We start from the raw sequence: 22,349 nt of genomic DNA on the forward strand, positions 1-22,349 counted from the left end.
TTTCTTGTGATCATGGGTATCCTTCTAGGTATAGTAATGCCCTTTTGAAAGCAATGTATAGCTTTCAGTGGCATTGATCCTCAAAACAGAACATTTTGCATTTTATTATAAATTAGTGGTGTGAGATACATTATGTTAACAAGATCTTGGCTTTACAGAAATGCTCTTCTGGGCAGCAACCAAGATGTAGTTACCACAAGATGTAGCAACGGCCACCAACTTGGATGGCTTTAAAAGGGGATTAGACAAATTCATAGAGAGTAAGTCTATCAGTGATTACTAGTCATAATGGCTATACATTACCTCCAGTATGAGAGGCATATGATACTGGAGGTAATGTATACCAGTTGCTGGGGAACATGAGTAGGAGGATGCTATTGTACTTATGTCCTGATTGTGGACTTCCCAGAGGCATCTGGTTAGTCACTGTGGGAACAGAATGCCAGACTACCCAAGCCTTTGGTCTGATAAAATACAGCTCTTCTTATGTTCTTATGTTAACCATGGGCTACAAAGAGATTGCTCTCATGTTACGTCCTTTCCAAAGAAACTTATCAGAGAACTGGGATGCAATACTAACCAAAGCCAGAAGGGGAGCCTCAGGAAGCAGCGCAAAGTGCTGCCCCGCCAGCAGAGGTGGAGGTACACCAGCAGGACAACACATGCCACCAGAAGTTCCCTGTCCGCTCACAGAAACCCCTGCTGATGTTGGTGTTCTGTTGGCTGTGCGTGGGTGGGTGCAGAGATGCCACATCCTGAGCCCTTTTGTTTCCCCTGAGGGCTGACATAAGAAATTCCCTCCCGTTGCAGTCAGCAGGAGGGAAAAATAAAAAGCTGCCCCCTCACCTCCTGCCCTGTGGATTTTGCGGTAAATACAAATAGAATTGCTGACCCATTCCAGAATCTGAGCCATTCTCAGAGTAACACTTACGGCAAGTACATGTTCTATTGTAGAGCAATACACGACAGTTGAATTGATGCTGGAGACAAGTTTATTAAAGATACTACCAAAATTTTGGCAAACATTCAAAAAAAAAATTGACTTGTAAACATAATGCTTCCCTTTTCAATTGGCAGCACTTCGAAAGAAAATATATTAAGACAAAAAGAAAAGACAAGTATAAGTCAATTTTGTGACCAAATAACTTATGTTCCCACATGATAAAGTGATGGTTTAATTAAATTAAACCAATTAACTGCATGAAATGAAAGTTTGTGCTGTTTGATGATCACAGTATTTTATAGTTAAATACATCTTTGTTATATTCCTGACAATCAGGAAAAAATCTTTAAATATACATTTCATGTAGGCAATAGCTTCATTGCATATTTCTCTTCAAAAATACTTTTATAGCAGTATATAAATAGGTCACCTACATGTTTAATTTTATAATTTTGCCCCAAAACTATAGAATTAATTTTTGTAAAGTATCAATTTTTCTCTGATAAGAAAGCTGACAAATTGTTGAAATGGAAATATTTGTCTTCCAGAACAGATGTAGCAGTTTTATAGGAAAAAAAACTGCACTAACACTTTGTCAGTTGTTTTAACCTGAACATTTGGCCTATATAGCAGATTTCTCCCCAACTGTGTATGCACGCAGCCTCTCTCTCAACACACACACACACTTATTTATACATACACACACACACACACACACACTTCAGACATATTAGGCCACAAAATACTCCCCGTTTTATGCTGTGGGAAGTAGTGTATTTATGGAGAGATGGATTAAGTACAATTCAGATACACAAGCAAACACCGTAAGGCAACCATTGCAGTGGGGGTTGAAATCACAGAAATAAGTTACTGTTGATAGATAGGTGTGTATATAGAAGTTATATACCACCTCATAACCCTCCAAAAACAATGTTTCACTTTTTGTTTTATTTTGTGCAAATTTTTAAACTTTCTACCATTTAAGGCAAATAGTTTTTAATTAACAAGAAAAAGTCTGAAAACAGGCTTGTATTCATCCAAAAGCTTCTTCTTTTGCTACAATTTTTCTTTTTAAAAAAATGTGCATAACCTCAGAACTACAGAGACTGGATCCCCAGTACCCAATGGTAAAATGATTTCCATGGATAAACAAGTGTTAAGGAAAGGGGACTGGAAAAAAAGCAGCTTCAACTATGCAGGGAAGCAACATCCTCACCATCAACAAAAATAGCAACTCAGTCTGCTAATGCTGAAATGTCTGCATTAGAGAAGTTTCACTTATTTTTAAACCTTAGAGCAAGTCGTATGGAATTTTAAATAAATAATCTTTAGTTTATTCACATCTTCTGGTCCAGAGCCCTAGTGCCATGACTCCGCTTGCTGTTGGTCGAATTCACCTATAAGTCTTTTAATGTGAGCCAACTTGTTGTGAAGATATTCACATCTGTACTTCTCTTCATGGTAGTTGGGACTAGACTGCAACAGCAAACAAAGATAAAATAAGTTTATGATAAATATATTTATATGTTTTTATTTTAGCAGATGTATATCCTGCCTTTGTAGCTGAATATGCCCAAGGCAACTAACAATATAAAATCAAAGAAACAATATTAAAAAGCAATCAGCCACAGAATTAAAAACAACAAATGAAACGAAGTAAAAGCAGACAGATATGGTAATTACCCCAGCACCCAGTTTCTGAAACATATCGTCCAGAAAGGACCAGAACCACCAGCAACAGTGTCCCCAAGCCCATCCTGGATATGTGGCCCACAAAAATACCATACTGGCTGGTATTGAGCACTGCTGAAACATCCAGCAGAACCAGTATGAGCACACTCCCCCTGTCTAATTCTCAGGTCTCTGACTTCCATGCGATTTAAACATGGTTACCTCTGGATTTCACCCATGGAAAACATTTGTTAACATTCTATTTGGTCATATTTCCAACTTAGCTGGAGCTATTTTGTTCAGGTTTTCATTCCATGTAGTACAAATTTGGAAGTGTGGAGCTCTCCACACCCTTTTACCAGAACTTCACACCCTCACACCTGAACTAGTTACAAGATTAGTTAGTTAGGCCTCAAGGGGGCAGTTGGGTTTATAGCACTCTCATCTGCTTCTCTCAATTTCCACTTAAATCAGTGGAAGGACCTAACATACTTCTGTGCCCATGCTTCTCCAAGCCCTTTTTGCCTGTGTTTCCACCTCTAGTCCTTAGCAGATGGTTTAAATTGGCCCTGAAAAATATTGTACTTGTCCTAGCGATAGCCACATCACTCTCCAGTCCTGCCACAGCTCCACACCATTTACTAAGTAATTTGCCCAGGATTAGAAAGTAATGTAAGCAATATAAGGCAGACTGATGCTCAGTAGAACACTAGGAATTACTCCTTCAATTTTAAGTACCATTATCAGGGAGAGCAGATATGGAGAGCCATATGTCTAACTATAGCCTCAAAGTCACATTTCTAACATTTTCACATTTTCAGACAACCATTTATAATTCTGAATTCTTGGGATCAATACCAAGCCTTGGCTGCTGCTATGGCAGAAGATTCTGCTGGCAAGAGAACTTGAGGAGTTCTCAACTTGCCAAAAATTGTTCTGAAAGTGGAATGCTACTGAAGGCAGGACAAAAATGTATCCAGCTCAAATGGAGCTTCTTGCTAATTCACGTGGCCACAGACTTTTAAAACCTGGACATACATCCTGTTTTCCCAAATGGAATATGTACAAGGTGAAATAGATGTATGAAATAGTACAGAGCAGTTCAGCCATGAGCACAGAGCTCCATTATGTGATGTGGTGGTGGTGGTGATCCAAACACTGCAACTGAGATTGAGAGCACTGACACAACGAGGATGGTTAAAACGTGCACAGAAGACCGATGGAGCCAATGAATTGTTCATGATCCCAACGTGTTTTGGGCTCTGCAATTCTTCTTCAGGGAGAGATGCAAAATGAATGCTTCAATGGCTCAGTCAACCTTCTGTACACTTTTGCAGTCTCTTTGCAGAAGGGAGAAAAATCCAAACCGTCCATCTGCACTGAAGCTCAGAGACAATGCACAGAGCCAGCATTCTAACAAGAAGCCAGAAGCAAAAACAAAATATTTGCTGCAAACATATTAAAAACAGGCAAATGGAAGAGTTGGTCCAGATTGAAAAAAACAAGCTCAATGCAGTGAGAAACCACCCTCATTACTGGTAGGGCAAGAGGCAATGATTCAACATGGTTAAGTTTAAGTATAGGAACTATTTCCCAATATTTAAACATGCACATGTCATGAAACACATTGCCAAAAGATGTTTTTGAAACTTCTTCACTGGAGATTTAAAAACAGGTCAAACAAGTACTAGGGTTTTATACAGAGAAGCCTACCCAAGTACATGAATTAGGCCTTTATGATGGTAACTTCCAGCTCTATAATTCTATCCAGTCAGTATGGTACACAGTTTTATACGTATATGGCACACAATAACTAGGTATAAGCTATGCAAACCTGTTTGATCTTCCGATATTCCTGTAAGACTTCCTCATGAAGGATCTACAAGTGTGAGAGTTAAAACAATGATAATCTGATGGCTAGCTGCTACAGCTACTTATTACCTATTACTTTGAGGATTAACTGAAGACACACGCACCAAACACAGATACAGTGAAAAAATCCAGGCTACATATCCCAAATTTTCCTTCCATTCTACCAAAAGTTTCCCCTCCCCGTTCCTTGAAACCCCTGCCTTTTTCTGTGGTGCCATCAATAGCTGGGAAAAATAATCACTCAGCCATGAAGAGTTAGCCACAAAGAGCCACTGCTTTTCTGCAACAAAGAGTTTTTGGACTAGACACTTTAGACAAAACAAGAATCTTGCCCTTACATTTGTGCTAAACTCATCTTCAGGATTAGAGAGTAGGACAGAACAGCCATGTATATACAAATCTCCTGTTGATTCTACCCCATCTTGAATGTCTTTCCCCTTCCTACACAATCCTTTAGTGTCACTAAATCACTGGTCTGACACAGCAATAAGTATTACTTAATTCAGTTTAAAGCAATCTGAAGGTTCAAGACTGAGCTGAGCCTGTTCCTCTAATTGCTACGCTGTTTGGAACCAGGGGATATGAATAAGCACTCAGCACTACCACTCAGTTTTCTGCATATTGCATAAAAAGATTGTCAGAAAAAAGATCAGTTCATGATTTATATATAAATAGCCCTTCCTAAAATAATCCAGTAGTGGTTTATGCCTGGCCACGGAATGTAAGCTTAGACCTTGCAGGCTTATATCACCACTACCAGGTTCTGCCAAGTCTGCAGGGCAACGGTGATCATAATTCTGGTAAACTCAAAATTCGATCTGGTGCACACATGATGCAGTCAAAAATTCTTGGATTCTTTAGTAAGGAGTAGAAACTTCAAATGTCACCGGACTATGGAGTACTGATATAATTCCAGAAATATTACCCCAAATCATGAGCCAGACCTTCATGAAGAGAGTCATAATGGCCTCCATGGAAGGTGAAAAATAAGTTTACCTGATATTCTTTGGATCCTGGAGAAAGCAGTTTACGCTGTGCATCTAGTTTCATAAACCTCCTAGTAATGCTCTCCACCCTCGCATGCAAGGTTCTGTATTCATCATATTCTGCATTGAAGTCATCCTTATAACTTTGCCGTTGCTCATACGAGACAATTGCTATATATTTTCTGTTTTTTAAAAAAACATATTAAGAAAACAGAATTCTCAGTTCACGGTATCTTCACTTTTTAAAAGATGGAGGGAAAGTAAATCACTACAAAACCTTATCCAATTTATGCATATTCTTTAATCCCCACCCCTAGGCAGTCAGAATTCTCCTTTCTGCACATATCCTGCTTATCTGTCAGTTTATAAAATGAACACCACTTCAGAAAGCTAACATGTCAGAGGATTTTATGCAGAAGCCAATAATATTAAAAACAAATATGATTGTTTTTTTAAACATTCCTTGTGTGAATATTTGATTAGAAATGGTATTTCTTAGACTTAAGTAAACCACCATGACTTCTGAATGTTGGATTAAAGAAGTTAATAAAAAGCCCAAGTTGCTAAGGGTCAAGAAATAGTTAAAGCTTTAATTAATGCTTAGATCTGCTCCAGTTGTGTCAGGAAAATGATAAGTCCCTTCCTCCTCGTCCTCTCTGATAAAGATGGTTTAGTGTAGGGATGGTGGAGAATTCTGCCACAGACTCCAATGAGGCCAGATTCTAAAGAATCCGGCCCCCTGGAGCCGTGGTGGAACGGACCACCCCTCGAAGTTCGCACCAGCTGGATCCTACCTGCCGTCGGCCAGGTCCGGGTCTGTCTGCTCACTCCACTGCTGTCCACTGCTGGTCTGTGGATGCAAATGGCATCCGGCGTAGCGGACGCCATTTCCGTCCCTGCTGTTTGCCGTGATAGGCTACGTAAATCTTTACGTAGCCTATCACGGCAAAGAGCAGGGACGCAAATAGTGTCTGCTACGCTGGATGCCATTTACGTCCGCAGACCAGCAGCGGACGGAAGTCCGGCAGTGGACGGACCCGGCCAGTGACCCTGCAGACTCTCCACAGAGTGGAGCCAGCCAGGGAGGATTCTGGGAGGAGGAACGGATCGCCTCCCCCCACCCCCGCCCGCGGACTCGGGTGACTGGGGTTCGTACACCCCTAGTTTAGTGGAAAGGTTTTGTATGCAATCCACCTGCTCACTGTGTATTGCTACACCTCCTCTAGCCTCCTGCTCTGCTGGGTTATAGCAGCTTGAATGAACAATATCATAAATCTTCTCCTCTATGGTCTTCTTTTGTCTCCTCACTCTGTCCAGGACTGTGCTGCCCAAAATGTCACCTTTCTTCTTGCTCTGAATATGCAATGACCCCCCCCCCCCAATCCCTAAACTGGCTTCCTGACTGCTCCTAGATCCTGCACACCTTGCTCATCCTTACCTTCAAAACCCTCCATGCTCTTGCTCCCTCCATCTCTCTGCTTTCACATCTGACACACTCCTACCTGTGACCTTTGCTTATCCAACTCCATCACTCTCAGCTATCTGAAGGTCTCCCCTTGTACCCAAAGGACCACCCAGAACACCTCTGTAAGTTCATGTCTTTTCCTATAACAAATTCTACTGGGCAAAACCTCTGAGCCACCGACATGTCCATTTTCTGTCAATAAACACATTTCCCTCCACACATATAATACTGTTAAGCATTACAAGGATGACGTTTTTCAGTTGAGATGGCAGCAACTGATAAATCCAACTAAAGTGGGAGTCTGACAATATTAGATAACATACTTCCACATACTTTATCTGTCCCCTGTATTGCTATTAACAGTACCTTCAGAAGAAAAATGGCTAGCCATGCCCTCAAGTGAGATTATAGAAGTCAAGACACCATTTTCTCAGATTTTTCTGAACAGTAGAGGGAGCGTACATTGCCCAAGAAGAACAAAACAGGGCTCTGCGCGAGTTACAGCTGATATGCTAGACATGTGCAGGCAGCGTGATTCTAGGGACAAGGGTCATGTGGACATGGCTAGAGTGGCATTATTGCTGCTGTGTTGTATGGCAACACATTAAAACTACTACTGGTAAGGCTTTGTCAGCATTTCAATTCAAAACGTTCAAAAGCATAGACTGTTCTTTCCATCAAGGGTCGATCACTAGGTTTATTGCATGTATCAAAATGCCTGGTTTTTGTTTGTGGTTGTAAAAAAGATTTACTTGTAGTACTCTATCACAGACAGACTAGATAAGAGTTTCATTCGGTTTTCCATTTTTGAAGAAGCCATTCCAAACAACATACTGAAAACCAGTAACCAGCCATTTTAAAGTAGTTTTTTTTTTTTTGCAGGATTTATACAGTGCACTAAAAGGTTTCTCTAGCAATTAGATTAAATAACATCTATAAATAGTTAGATTTGTACCTGCAGCAAATTGGACATATTACACAGAGAGTCTATATATGCACATTGGCAAGCTCTATTACTAGTACCTGAAGCATGGTCGTTTGAAGTAATACAAGGATTTTTTTTTAAACGCAGCCCTCGCTAACCATCTCATCTATGAAATACTTCCACTCCTTAATACCTATTGGAACCTTTTGCTAAATGCTTCAATAGATATTAACAAACATCTACTAGAACATTTAGGGGAGAAAAAATCAATGATTTTGAAGTGACATACACCAATTCTGGAGGTCGGAGAAAAGTGGAAAAGAGTTCTCGTTTACATGGATAGTTTTGCTATTTTTATTTTTGCGGTTATAACCAAAGCCTTGCTTACTCTATGTAGGAATGGCCTTTTCAAAACAGGACTAGCTTGCAATGCTACAGGAATATTCCCCTTGCTAAACTCTCAGGGTGCCTGGTGCCCTTTTGTTCCCCTGGCTGCAACATCTTCTCTGATATTTTCTCATTCTCATTGTCCTCCACCCTCTCATTTGCATTCCCTGCCATTTACTCCGATTATGATTTTGTTTGGCATCTGAACCATAAGCAGGCAAAGAGGTACAACTTTGTCGTTGTCAACAAAGTCACATGGATTGCCACAGTCAATCAAATTAAACAGCAGTAAGAATAAAGAAGAGAAAGGGTATTGAGAAGCAGCCTCTGCCAGAGAAACAAATGGGTGCCAAATATTACTGAACAATGCAAACAAGTCTACGACTAATGGCAGAAATCAGAGAAAATGCGAGGCAATTTGCAACATAAACTTATACAAATTCAAGAGTTGAACTGCAAAGTTCTTAAGGAGTTGTTTTAGACTGTACTCTATTCCTGTTTTTTATTCATTTTTTGCTTTGTAAGCTCCTCAGAGTGTATGAAAAGCAGTATACAAATGCAGTATACAAATGCCATGAACAAATTAATTTGAACTTTTGCTGCTAGCCACTTCTACAGTGGTTGCTGCAGCCATGATTCATACATAGAACAGGAACAGACTGCATAGGAGATTAGCAACTTCACAAAGAAAGCAAGAAGCTCTGAATCATCGGTGGCTGAGGACTCCTTCAGCATCACTGTTGTCACTTGCTTCTTGAGCATTTCCCTATGTGGGCAGCTGAGAGTCATTTGGATGAAAAACTCTGGGAACAAATTGGACTGAGGCTATTATTTCACCTGAGAAAGTTACTCTTGTAAAGGATGAAATTTTTTGGAAGGAGGGATGGTACAATCCCTGTACCAGGAGTAAAACGGCAGTATCAGTATTCAGCTTTTTCTGCCAGACCAGCCATCCAAAGAACTTGGATACTTTGATTACTTTATCCTTACGAAAAGGTCAGAGGTAAAGTGTGAAGAACATGAATTTTATTCTCAAGCACTTTCGGAGGTGGCATGTATATGTGGGTAAAAAGCAGAGCTTGATAAGGCTGTTAAAATGTAAGTTTACTTGAACTTAAATAACAGTGCAACATATTCATGCAGCTTTCCCATTTTTTAAACTTGTGGGCTTTCACAGTTCAAATGCTTTATCACTTTTAAGTAGTATTGCATTGTTTCTCGTTGTCCCACCACCTTTGTCCAACATTATCCTACTTACACAAAGTAGTCCGGTAGTTCACTTGTTGACAAAGGATCTGTGGAGGCAGTGCAAGTCTCTTTAACACCTATAAAGGAATACAAATTTTTATACTTTGTTCCCAAGCCAAAGTGGATACATAGAATACCCTTTTCAATGGATGAGTTTTAAGAGACAATTAAGAGCAAAGCACACGACTGCTGAAAGTTTATAGTAGAAGCTGTATGACAAATTCTAAACTGCCAATGGCAGAAACGTAGTGCAGAAGCAACTTCATACAATAAAAGCAGTCTAGTATTAACCCAAGGTCAGCCTTCTATTATTTCAAGACAAGTTGTGGCATCTGCACAGCAATTCAAGAATTTCTGTGGCAGATGTCGGCAGACAATAGGAGGTGGGAGTTTTACATCAACATCCAGCTTTCACTAGAGTGCAATAATGGACAATGGAGAGGAATGCCAAGTGCTTTTAGTTCTGTTAATTCTTCCCTTCACTGGCCACACAAAGTTATGGACATGCAAAGATTATCATGGAATTGACCAGAGAACAATCATATAGAAGAATGAGAATCCATAAAATAAGATAGGCAGTAATGCTTCGGTTGACTCCCATGAGTTCTCAGGATGGCAAGGTTAAAAAATAATGTGCTGGATCTAAAGTATCCGCTGTATGAAGAGAAGGCACTCCCACTTACATGTAAAGGATGTATGTATTGTTTACATCTTTGCTGTGATGCACATAAATATATGCAAGGTGTTGATTTAGTGGATATTAATATATATTCTAAGCTCACATTAGAAAAAGAAAATATTGTTTTAATTATCTTGTATTCTTAAGGAACTATATAAAAACACAATTAAAAAAATAAGCTAGATTTCTGTAACTGTCTACTAAAAGAACAAGGAATCTATATTATCAACCTATACTACTAAACAAAGAAAATGCAAGCTGTCCCAAGCCCGACAAAGACAACCATGTCATGAGCCTCAGTAAACTGGAAACCTATTGTATCCAGTCAGCAGAGTACTTAAGCAGGGATTTGTTCACAAAGCTGTAAATTAACTTTTCAGTTTGCTCCAAAGAGTTTTAAAATAGGTCACAACTAAATTTGGCTCTAGGAAGTATGTCATAGGCCCTTTTAGCAGTCTAAGAGAGATAATTAAACCACACTTCTTGATATTCAATAACTTTGGTTTATTTTTTAACAGCAGTTACAAGTTTTGTTGTCTTGGTTTTTCTAGCCATCAGAGCTTCACGTCCTTTCCGAATTAGGGAAGACAGAAGACAGATGGTCAAGCTACTGAAAAGTTGTCATTACAACTATAAGCAGAAGCTAAGAAAATTGCATTTAAGTTCTGTACTTTGTGATAGTGTCAAATTTAACAGTTGGGAAATTAACTGACTGGTATACAGAATTGTTTCTAGCAGCTTAGTAAATGAATGTATGTCAGTAGTGTGCACTGAACACTCAGTCACCCACATTGCTGCAAACTAATTATGATTGTTATGGATTTTAAGAGAACAGTTGGTTTAGCTTTTATTGGAATTACTAGAAAAGCTACGGAAAAATTGCTAACCCACAACCCTCAAAGCAATGTGTCTTTTTATGAAATGCCAAGTGAAAAGCAACTGGAAATGCTTAATAATACATAATTAAGAATTTAGAGATGTGCATAAGAACAGAGAGTCTATTAAAGGGAAGACACACAAAGACACAAGCGGGTTCACAGTGAATTCTGGGTAACTTATGAAAACTAATTGGCAAGATGGCCAAGGAGGACTGTTAAATCCCTAGTACTTAGGTCAAAACATTGTTTGAGTAATGAAGAGATTAGGGACTGTATTATTCAAGGTCAAACGTTTATGTAAAGGTATAAACATTCAAAAGCTTGATATAGATTTTATAGATTTGATTATATTAAACGGTATATAAGAATTACTAATAAATACAGAAGTCTAGAAATGTTTCTTACTTATGTTTAATTCATAAATTTTGAATGAGTTGCTTTCTCAAAGTTATGATTTAGAATTAATCTTATCTAGCCTGAAAGATAGATGTTTAAACCTTTGTTTTTTTTAGGGGTTAAGACTTGAAGCCAAATTTATGGGAAAGTTGATGTTAACAATGAAGTAATGTTTTAGAAAAATGTGCAACTATGTTCTGATTTTGTGATGAGGTAGCTCCTTTACCATCTAGAAGCTCACCAAGCTGGTGTACCTGTCAGGTCAATGGCCTATTCTGAGCTAGGTAAAAAAACCTGGTGTTTATAGACTGAAAGCTTTAGCAAGAAATGTTTAGAAAATACAATTTCCTGTTAAGCTATTAAAATCTAAAAATATTTAGCAATTATCTCCTTTATAATAAGAAGAAATGTTTTTAACTTAGGCAATATGATGTAATTTGATGTAATACTTTACTGAGAGTTCATATTGTTTAACAAAAATGGATCCAAAGGTTTTTCCCTTACTAATTCTTGCTGGTACAAAATAAAAAACTGAATCCATCCTAAAACAATTTCTGGTGCACCCTTTGTTTTAAGTGTATTAATGAAGCTATAAATAGTTAACTGACAGCCAAAGGCTTCCTAAATAGTACTGGAACTATAGGTTGATAACATTCAGCAAAGTACAAAAATAATAACATGCTTGTGTCAGTCAAGTTCTGGCTCTCTGGAGAATAATTAGAAGTGGTTCTCAAACTCTACAAAACTGTGGTCCCGCAGTGTTATATTCCATATAATTCAATGTATGGAAGGGGGGAAGAGAGACACAGGATTCTGTTGACAAAGTTTTGGACTGCCACCAAGGCCAGCAAAAATTGGGACCCCACACACTGGATTTACTTACTGCCAATAGTTTCAGTAATATTCCTATTCCATTCACTCAAGGCTAAAAGGCCAATGTAATGAAGAAGGGTTGTCGAGTGACAGGGTAGGTCATGGCTGATTCTCACCACCTTTTGATGCAGTTATTTCATTCCATAGTCCAGAGGTGGCAACTTGCGGCATCCTGATGTTTTGGCCTACACATCCCATCATCCCTCACCATTAGCTAAACTGGCTAGAGCTTATGGGAGTTATAGGCTAAAACATCCAGAGGGCCACAAGTTGGCCATCCCTGCTATAAACTATCCAACACTGAAGCTCTTTATGTAAGCTAAATAAGATGAAAACAAACCTTATAAGAACTTACAAAAAATAGTTCAGCTGACTAGAGAAATTACTCAGAAGCACGGTCAAGTCTCACGCATGTGACTTTCATTCAAGTAGCTCTGCAAAGGAATTTGTTTTTGGCAGCCACTCTCAAATTCAGGCAAACATAAGGCGACAGGAAAGATTCCTATATTACCACTGCAGCATGGGAGCCATTTGCTTGTGGGTTGGTCCTATTGTGCCCTGGTAATAAGGGATGCCTACAGACTAGAGGCAATGTAACAATCCAGCCTAGTTGCCTTGGCCATTCAAAGCAAGAAACAATAACAATACCTTCACTCGATTTCTGACTGGAATTCTTCAGCTTGGTAATTTCTTTGCTTTCACAGTCTCTCTCCTTCTCCAAGGCATTCCCAATGTTATGTTCTTTGATTTGGTCCTTCTCCTTATGCTTCTTTGACTTCTTCTTGGATTTTTTGTGCAACACTGAATGTTTCTCATCTGTAGACTTTGGGCATATTGACAGATCTTCAGCAGGTGCTGGGATTTCCAGTGGAGTCCTAGAAGTATATTTTTGATGCTGGTCCTCATAAATGCTGCCATTCTGACTCAAAGCGTCAACAGGCAGGTTTTGAGTGCCCCGGCCCTCAGGAGTACTCGGGGAATTGGAGTTAGAATGTACAGTCTGAGGAGGATTTGAAACAGGAAGGCAAGTTGGAGGAAGTGGTGGTGCAGCTGGTGTTGCGGCAACTGCAGGCGGAGGTGGTGGTTGAGAAGCTTCAGCATTTTTTTCACCAGAAGCAGTCAAGTGGCCATTTAGCGTTGGCTGAACTCTATTAGTAAGATGAGATATCCTTGGTTTTTTATTCATTAAAGGATCAATAAAGTCAGAATCCAAAAGCCGTTTCTGCAATAAAGTTAGACGTATATATGACTTATTTTTCCCATTATTAAAAATATACCATTTATCAAGTGATAATTAGAAAGTCATTATATTAATAATATATAATATATTATCAATATATTCTCATATACAATGAGAAAGTATTATATTGATAATACACTCAATAAATATTTACTGCACTGCAACATGTGCACTATTTCAAGCTTCGAATTTACAATGCCATAGCACTTCCCTATTCGACACTTAATTCTTCCCAAACGAAACCAAAATAATTCATATTGTGAACATTTAGATGCCAATGCAATATGCATAATAGCACTCAGGTTGGGGGAAAACCTTAATACTATTGCTTGGAGGTGTATTAAACTTCTTGAACCATGCAGCACAGTATTCTTGCCCTAATTTCTGGTGTTCATAAAACAGTACTGTCCCAAGACATTTTGCTGCCTGAGCAGAGCATGAAATGCCACCCCCTCCCAACTAAGGCCAACTGTCAACCTTGTGCCCTCCAGATGTTTTGGACTACAACTTCCATCAGCCCCAGCCAGCATGGCCAATGATGCATTCTGTTTCCTTTGGGTTGTATCCAATGTTAGTTCTACTTGGTGTAGACCCACTGAAATGAATGAAGTCCCATTCATTTCAATGGGTCTAGTCTAAGTAGGGCTAGCACTGGATACAACCCTTTAATTTCTCTCTGAAACTGCCTGCTTCACGTTGCTGCATGCTGGGGCCAGTCTGGGACACATGGAATAGGAGGATAATTTCAATATTGCTTTGGAAAACTACATCAGTGTCACCCTATAGCAGGGTTTTTTGAAAATAGAGGCTGAATGCATGCCCAACAGCATGTGCAAACACACCCAAGGCTGTATGTTATCTTGCCAAATAAGCAGTTCCCCAAGGAAACTGCAAACCATATTTTGAACCTGGAAAGTTTAAAATATGGTTTTGGTGCTGTGGGGTTGCCAGACTGGAAATACCACTAATGCCAGGTGCTTGTGAGCTCAAGTAGTCAAGTGGGTTGTGTCCCAGGTCTGACTCATATCAGTGAGCACATGGACTGTTTCAGTACAATGCAGGGACTCTTGCCAGAACTCTTACAAGGTTCCACACCACAGAATTAAATTAGATTTAAATTCAGGGTGCGTGTACAGAACAGAGAGGGGTCAGCATATTCAAAAGCAAGCACAAAGAAATAGAACTCCTCTAGATATACAATACTGTTATCCACCTGAAACTGTTGCTATAAAAGCTTCCAGCATAAATACATTTATGAAAACAATGCTTTTCACTTCAGTATAGATTACAAGAGAATATGACGGAGGTTCCTCAGATTCATGTGGGAAGGGGGAAGAGTCAAACTTCTACCATGCTGCTGTACTGACATGGCTTTATTGGTCATACCCATTTCAGAGTAAGAAAAAATTCAAATAAAAAGAAGGATATACTTTGTTTTTTAAATTAAACGTACATTTTTTTTAACCTAGGATAATTATAATGCAATAACTATTTATGAGGTCATCAACCCAAGGTAAAAACTCAATATTTATGGATGGGCTCAAAGTAGAAAAACTACATACACACTTCATCCAGAAGCTTTGGTGTGAACGCAGAGGATGGCGTGCCATGGGAGCCACACTCTCTCATTCTCTGCAGTATCAATGTGCCAATAACTCGGCATGGAAAGCACTTCCCTGACACTAAAGAGGATGGGACGAGTCGAGGTGCTTCACAGGCATGGCGGAAAGGAGCTTTATATTCACAGTCACTTTTCTTGCTTTAACTAATTTTATCCTATCCCTAACTTATTCGTTGCCTCATAACACATGAGAGGAAAGTGAGAATTGGAAATATCAAGCTATTATGGAATTGAATAATTCTGAAAAACAACAATCGTATTTGACATTTGAGTATCTAGAGACTTTGGAGCCTTGACAATTAGGATTATGAATGAGGGTGTGTAAATTTTTTGTCCCAATACTCCCTAAGTTTTTGACCTGAAATATTTAAGGGGAAAAAATTAAAGCACACTTAGGGCACAATCCTATCCAGATAGGCGGCCACCTCTGAACTCGGAGGTGACCGCCTTTCCAATACAGGGCAGAAGAAGCACGGAGGGGATTGTTCCCTCCACGCTCCTCCTGCCCTACATTTTCGGCTAGACAGCTGATTGCGGCTGTCTAGCCGTGGAAGGGCTGAGCGGGAAAGGAAGCTGCTGTATGATATATTGGATGTGTTGTACAGGCATTTCCACCCTCCCTACTCCGGAATGCCCCCCAGACATGCCCCTTTATGGCCACTCCGCGCTCCTCTTGCGAGCATGGACGGGACTGTTCCGCGCTGCCTCCGAGGCAGCATGGAAGTGAGGGGAGGTTGGTTCTTCAGGAACCGACTTCGGAGCATGGGCTCTGAGCTTGGTTCCCGGAAAACAAGATATCCTATGGTTGTCTAGCCACTGTCTAGCGGCCATAGGATTACTTCTTTAATGTGATTTAAATGTTATACGGATTTTTTTATTGGAATACTTGTAAACACTTAAATAGAATGTACTTCCCTTACATTGTTTAAATTTAAGTAAAACACAGAGGTACTATAAACTGTTGACACACTAATGAATTTTAGCAACCCAAAGAAATGTGCATGATATGCTGACAACCACTCATCTATTTCAATAGAGTTCAACTCTCTTCCACTAAGGTTGTTGGGGCACCTTCAATTTTGCTGTCACTATTTATTAGCTCCATTTCACTCTGAGACATATATGTATTCTCTCACATACTTGCTAAGGATAATCACCTGAAAAACATTTATTACAACTTTGAAACTGCCAAGTTTGCATAATATTGTAACTGCACTTGGCATAAATTCATTTTTACTAATGAACTTATGAAACAGAAAATTTTCTGCAGAAAAATAAAGCACCGGAAAATTTTCCACTCTACGTAACTGCCACTGACACACGTTCCTTCCCCAATAGTGAACTGAAGCTTCCATATTTACATTAACGTTTGCCATATCTTATTGCATAATACAGAATATAAAAACTGAGAAAAGGAATACCTGAGAAGGAGAAGCAGATGCCGCATCTTTAATAGTACTCAGAGGAGATTCCAAGTGACTGGCGCTGGTGGCATTCTGAGATGAATTTAGTTTTCTGTAAAGATCACCCACATTCCAGGTTACAAGGAAAATCAGGCTAAAGGTGCTCTAGCAGATCTTATTATTTCTTGGAAGTAAATGGTTTTTCTCTTTTTAGCCTCCATATTATGAGGAAGAGACTGAACTTACCGAGAAAGTATTAACTCCAGTGACTGTCTATCTATTTCATTGTATCCAGGCCAGTCTTTCTGAACTTCCTTATAAACATATTCTTTCAGTGTATATGAGTTGTCCTTTGGATTCAAATTGGCTACCTAAAGATAGAGATAAAACATACAAGTAGTATATGTTATCAGCAAATTGCCAGTACCTGAAATCTAACACAGTAAAGTATAGCATATTTCTCAATCTCAGTCTTTATTCATGCTTATGTCCAACTTTAAACATTAAACTCCACTAATCAAGAGCACTTGGGATGGTTAACAAAGCAAGAATAAGAAATATATGAATACCTGTAAGATACTTAGTTAGGCACAAGATATTCAAAGAATAAGAGTATTTACAGAGCACTACAAACTTCAAAGCATTAGAATTGGCAGACTTCACTTTGGAGGGAGTTCTGTAGCTGCCACCACTGAAAAGAACCTGACCCATTTGGCCATCAATTCTAACGATACCTTATTGGACAATCTTATGGTGGGTGGGGGATTGATACAGTAAATGACACCAAGGTATGCCATATCTAGATTATTTAGGGCTTTAAAAAGTAACATCCCGCCTCCTCCCCCCCGCCCCAATACTTTTAACTGACCTTGGAAACTAGAGTAGTAACTGCTGCTGTCTTAACAGCACAGGTGTAATTTACAGTGTACAGCTTATTCTATCTTAAATTAGAAAGTTGGATCCTGCCTCAGTTGCTGTTTTCAAGACATCCATATAGGTAGATTGAACTAACCAATTAAAGAAATTACCAATATGACAGTATGCAATTCTTGTGCTTCTAGGAAATGCTTAAGCTGTATCAACAGAAGGGTAAAAGTATTAAGCTGCACTGACAGTCAAAGTTGCTTTTAAAAACCAAACCAGTCGTGCTAACGATATAAATGACATCTCTCTCTCTCTCTCTGTATCTGAATCCCTAGAAGTGTAGAGCCTTGTTGGACAGACGGCAGATCCAGATCCACTGGTGGATCACTGGCTAGTTTCTGGAAGAACCGCCTAGGTTTTGCTGCTGAGATTCTTGCAAAGAATGCTGGACCTTGATGTGATCAAGCAAGGCACTGCTTCAATTTTAAAGCAAGAGCGTACATTCAGGATCAGTTATGCCTTAACAGTCAAAAGAGATCCTGGGTGTGTACTCTTTGTTTTGAAAATGTAACAGACTCTGATGGACCACAGAGATTCTGGAAAAAATAGGGACTATGTAGGATTGATATAGGGGGTATAAACCCCACAAGCAGATTAATCCCAAGAGCTGCTGCTTAGTGTACACACCACGCTAAAAATAGTTTTGATTATTACCTGTGCGTGTGTTCACATACAATCACAGATTCTTTTTTTCCCCCTTGACCTTTCCAAATTGGAACTGGCAAATGTTTAAGAAGGTAGCTAAATCTCAAATTGTCCAATTATTTCCAGCAATCACTTTTCAATCCCAACCTAGTGAAAGGTTATTTCTCTATCCTAGGTGCTTAAACTATGGCCCAGATCCAAAGAAAAGATCTGCATGCGCAGGGGAGAATTATACATGAAGCTGGAGCTTTGTTTGTTGTTGTTGGCACAGAAGTTTCTGAAGAAACAAAGTTGTCTCTCTGACAGAGAGAACTGCTGCACTAGGAAAAAAGCAATGGTGTAGCAGTAGGGGCTAGCTTCAGATGTTCCACTCAGCAAACTTTCTGAAAGGTACTCAGTTATCTTGCATAGTTTCTTCAGAAAGAGCCTGCATTTTTACAAATGTGGAATTTCTTTATCATCCCACTTTGAAGACTGGCAATTAGCAAAGCAAGTGTTCTCCATCTCTAATGAAGCTTTTTCTGCACACAGCACCATAAAATAATCATGGAAGAGCTTTCTTTCCTCTGTGGTCACTCAAGGGGCTTTAATTAAAGTAATCTAAGTCACATAATCTTAAATTGCTAATTTTAAATTAGTCTGATCTTGGGATGGAACCTTATACTAAATTATTTTAAAAGAGCACTAAAAGTGCAGTTTCCTCAAATAATACAAATCTGGTTTTTAATTTTTTTATAATTAATTTTATTGATGTTTTAACAAATAAAACATTAACAAACAATAAGACAACTTGGGAATACCTTGACTATCATCTATCATCAATATCCTACTTTACAATACAGAGATTGCCTTGCCTATACTCTATTCATTTATCCTACTCTATTCATACCCTATTATCCTAACAAATCTTTCCATAATTGACCATGAGTCTTTGGTGGTTTTCATGTTTCCTTGTGCCTAATCATATACGTTATCAATTGATGCCAAGTTGCATGGAAGTCTTGTTTATAGTTAACGTTCCTAGTTGCTCTTTTGACTTGGGTCAGCTTTTCCATAAGAGTGATTGACCAAACTCTAAGGTCCATGTGGTATTGTGTGTTCCTTTCCATCTGGCTGCAATTTCCATCCAGGCTGCTGCCCATAAGAAAGTGAGTAGTTCTTTGTTCTGTAGTTTGTTGTCATCTTTGTCATATTTCAATAGCAGCCCCATAGCTGGAGACAGAGCAATCATGTGCCCTGTTATTTTACCAGCTTCTATAAACACCTCCTGCCAAAATTGTTATATAACGACACCCGGCCACCACATATGAAAAAATGTACTGGTCATATTATAGTTCTGCCAACACTTAGGGGTGGTTAATCTGTATATTTGGCTTAGTTTTTGTGGTGTTAAGTACCACCTGTATAAAACGCTAATTGTGTTTTCTTTTCTTTTTGTAGAAATAGATTTCACTGGACCCTGTCTCCATAATTTTACTCATTTGTTTGCTCAGTTTGCCTGTCCATATCCTTTCCCCATATTTCTTTGTTCCCTTCTGTATTTCAAAATTGCAAATCAGAGATAAGCCCATACAGGATTGAGGTTATTCCTTTGATTTCCATGTTTTCCTTTACTACTACTGTCTCAAATTCCGCTAGTGGCGATAGTGTTTTGTGCCTTTATGGTTAGATTACTAGAAAAATGAAGAATTTAATGTATTAGCAGTAGGTTTGAAAATATGAAATGCAACTGAGAAAGATAAAAATGAAAGGCAGTGATACTCAATTTTCAGAGTACTTGTTTTAATTATGACTATAATGAGACACTGTCCCAGTTTGCATGTTATGGCTACCCAAGGTTTCTTTAAAACCCTGGGTAGTTGTGAATGAGCGGAAGTGAGTGAGTGTGCTTGCTCCTGCTTGCCCACTCCCACTAAGCTAAAGAACCCAGGGATGCTCTGTCCTTGGGCTGTCATCTGTGATGTCTGAACCCAGAATTGTGGGCTGTTGGGGAAGGGACAGCCCAGACACAGAGCCCAACAAAGCGCTTCCTTCGTAACAAACCAGGGATTGCATAAACCTGGGTTGTTGTGATGTGCAAACCAGGTCACTACCTTGGTGCCTCTGTTAAGCACAATCAAGCCAAAATAACTTGTATACTTTAAGTCACCAAATGCATAGGTACTTTGTGTATGTGAGGCATGACAAGGGGATACTACAGGCTTCCTGTACTTAGTGTGGTCAGGGCTGTAAATGAGAAGCTTGGGCCCCACGAGTCTTCGAATAGCTGAATCTGAGATGGTGTGTTGGTCTGTGTAACATATGCTTGTTATATTAATGTATACACTTGCATTGTATAACCCAGGTACGTTAGGGTTAAGGGAATGTCTGGGAGTGGTTGAAAGGTAGGAGGGGCTTGTGTGTGTGTGTGGATCCTGAAGTTTTAAAAGGACAGAGCTGTCAGTCAGATAGAGCCTTAGGGACTGAAGAATCTACATCTAGTTAGTGGAGTTTTGGAACCAGGATTTAGAAGGGGTAGAGTAGGTAGGTTAGGACCAAGTATAGATGTATTATTAATAGTATATATAACTCTTTTGTGTTTAATAAATTTTACTTGTTTGTTTTTAATACAAAATCCCATGTGTTTGTTTGGCTTATTGTGCTACCATTAGAAAATTTATTTCCTTGTTACTTCTCCTGTATTAGGTAGAGGGAACTAATTAAGCATACTGGGTGTCTCTTTAACCCAGAGTGTAAAATGAGCTGAAAGTTTGTGTGCCAGCGAGGCAACTGACCCAAGTGGAGGCAGACATCTTGAAGGGTTTTTCAGTTTCAACAGGTGGAAGCTTACGAAAGTATAACTTGGGGTAGGAATGACACAGTCTGTCTGACCCCTCTTAGTCTGAGAAGTACTTGAGGCCCAGTTGAGACTTTGGGGATACCACACCCTTGTGAAGGGCTGCCCCCTTTATATGCTGATCATGACATATGGGCCAGTGCATGGGTGCACGTGCACCTGTGCTACCTTGCCCACGCTTATAAGGGCTGGATTCATCTTGGAGATTCAGTATTCAGAACCTTCACATGGTGTACTTTGCAACTGTTATCGCACGTTACCAATCTGCTTTCTAAACATAGCAACTAAATAATTAAGATAAATTTCTAATCATCTTTCATGTTTGTGCTTTCACTTTCAAAGAGCCTTAAAAAAACAAGCAGCTAACTTGAATGTGCCCTGATCAGACTTTCCAAGCCATTTGTTTGAGGAGTTCATATAGATTTATAGAATTCTACACCAGTAGTTTCCACTGTGCTACATGCCCAAACAAACTAGAAGAGCTGCTTTAGTCTGTACTTCATGCCTGGCAGTGTCCCCAGATAGGGTACTACTTCTGGATTTTGTCATGGAAAAATCATTATCTGAGATTAACTTTCCTGCCATTTTTAAGTATATATCATGAAAAATACTAGCAGAGAGCCCCTTCTACTCACAGATGGGCTGTTTCCTTCCAGGTGGAAGGGTACTGAGCAAAGAATGATAAGCTACAGCCTGTATCTTGCTTGTGACCCATGTCTCTTATACTATAATGCAGGGATAGGCAGAAGGTAGATCAGGATTTATTGGTAGATCTGCCTATTCACTACTGGGCCAGGTTGGATTTATTGGCAGATCTGTGTATTTGCTACCAGGCCAGGTTTAAGGTTTTAGTACTAGTGTACAAAGCCCCAAGCAACTTGGGACCAGGAAAACAGAGACAGCGTCTTCTCCCTTACCAGCCTGCCTGGTCACTGAGGTCATTTTCCCATGGCTGGATTGGACTCAATCAGGAAAAGAGTCTTCAGTGTTGTGGCCCCCTTCCTATGGAATTCCCTGCCTTTAGAGGTCAGGGCAGGCGCAGATGTTGTGTTGCTTTCAGCGCCTCCTGAAAACATTGTTATTTCAGGAAGCCTTCCTTGAGTGATCAGCCACGGTTTATTAAATTTGGTTTTATCAGAACTCGGTTATTTATTTTTTTTAACATGGTGTTTTTATTCTTTACCTTGTCTGCTGTTCACTGCTCTGAGGTCTTTGATCTGGAGCAGTATACAAATACTGTAAATAAATAAATAGATCTACAGGTGATTTGCAGTAGATCAGCAAGGGTTTCCAGCCCCAAATGGTTTCAAAATAGTGACAACAAACAAACTTTGTTCACCTCTTAAATTAAGCTGCT

General features: G+C 39.4%; 1 protein-coding gene across 2 annotated transcripts in view; it reads right to left on the bottom strand.

Moving 5' to 3' along the window:
• Positions 1-974: 974 nt before the first annotated feature.
• Positions 975-22,349, bottom strand: part of ELL2 (elongation factor for RNA polymerase II 2) — a 48,667-nt gene continuing 27,292 nt past the window's right edge. For both annotated transcript variants that reach the window (XM_084833698.1, XM_084833699.1), the window contains 7 exons: positions 16,834-16,958; positions 16,606-16,699; positions 12,972-13,545; positions 9,508-9,574; positions 5,483-5,654; positions 4,449-4,493; positions 975-2,419 (listed from right to left, as the gene is read on the bottom strand). In XM_084833698.1, coding sequence (XP_084689824.1) covers positions 2,303-2,419; positions 4,449-4,493; positions 5,483-5,654; positions 9,508-9,574; positions 12,972-13,545; positions 16,606-16,699; positions 16,834-16,958 — 1,194 coding nt within the window. In that variant the 3' untranslated portion in view covers positions 975-2,302. The remainder of the gene's footprint in view (positions 2,420-4,448; positions 4,494-5,482; positions 5,655-9,507; positions 9,575-12,971; positions 13,546-16,605; positions 16,700-16,833; positions 16,959-22,349) is intronic.

Source organism: Heloderma suspectum, chromosome 2 (assembly GCF_057233095.1).
Source record: "Heloderma suspectum isolate Gila_16-S chromosome 2, 16-S_ref, whole genome shotgun sequence".
Classification (NCBI taxonomy): domain Eukaryota; kingdom Metazoa; phylum Chordata; class Lepidosauria; order Squamata; family Helodermatidae; genus Heloderma; species Heloderma suspectum.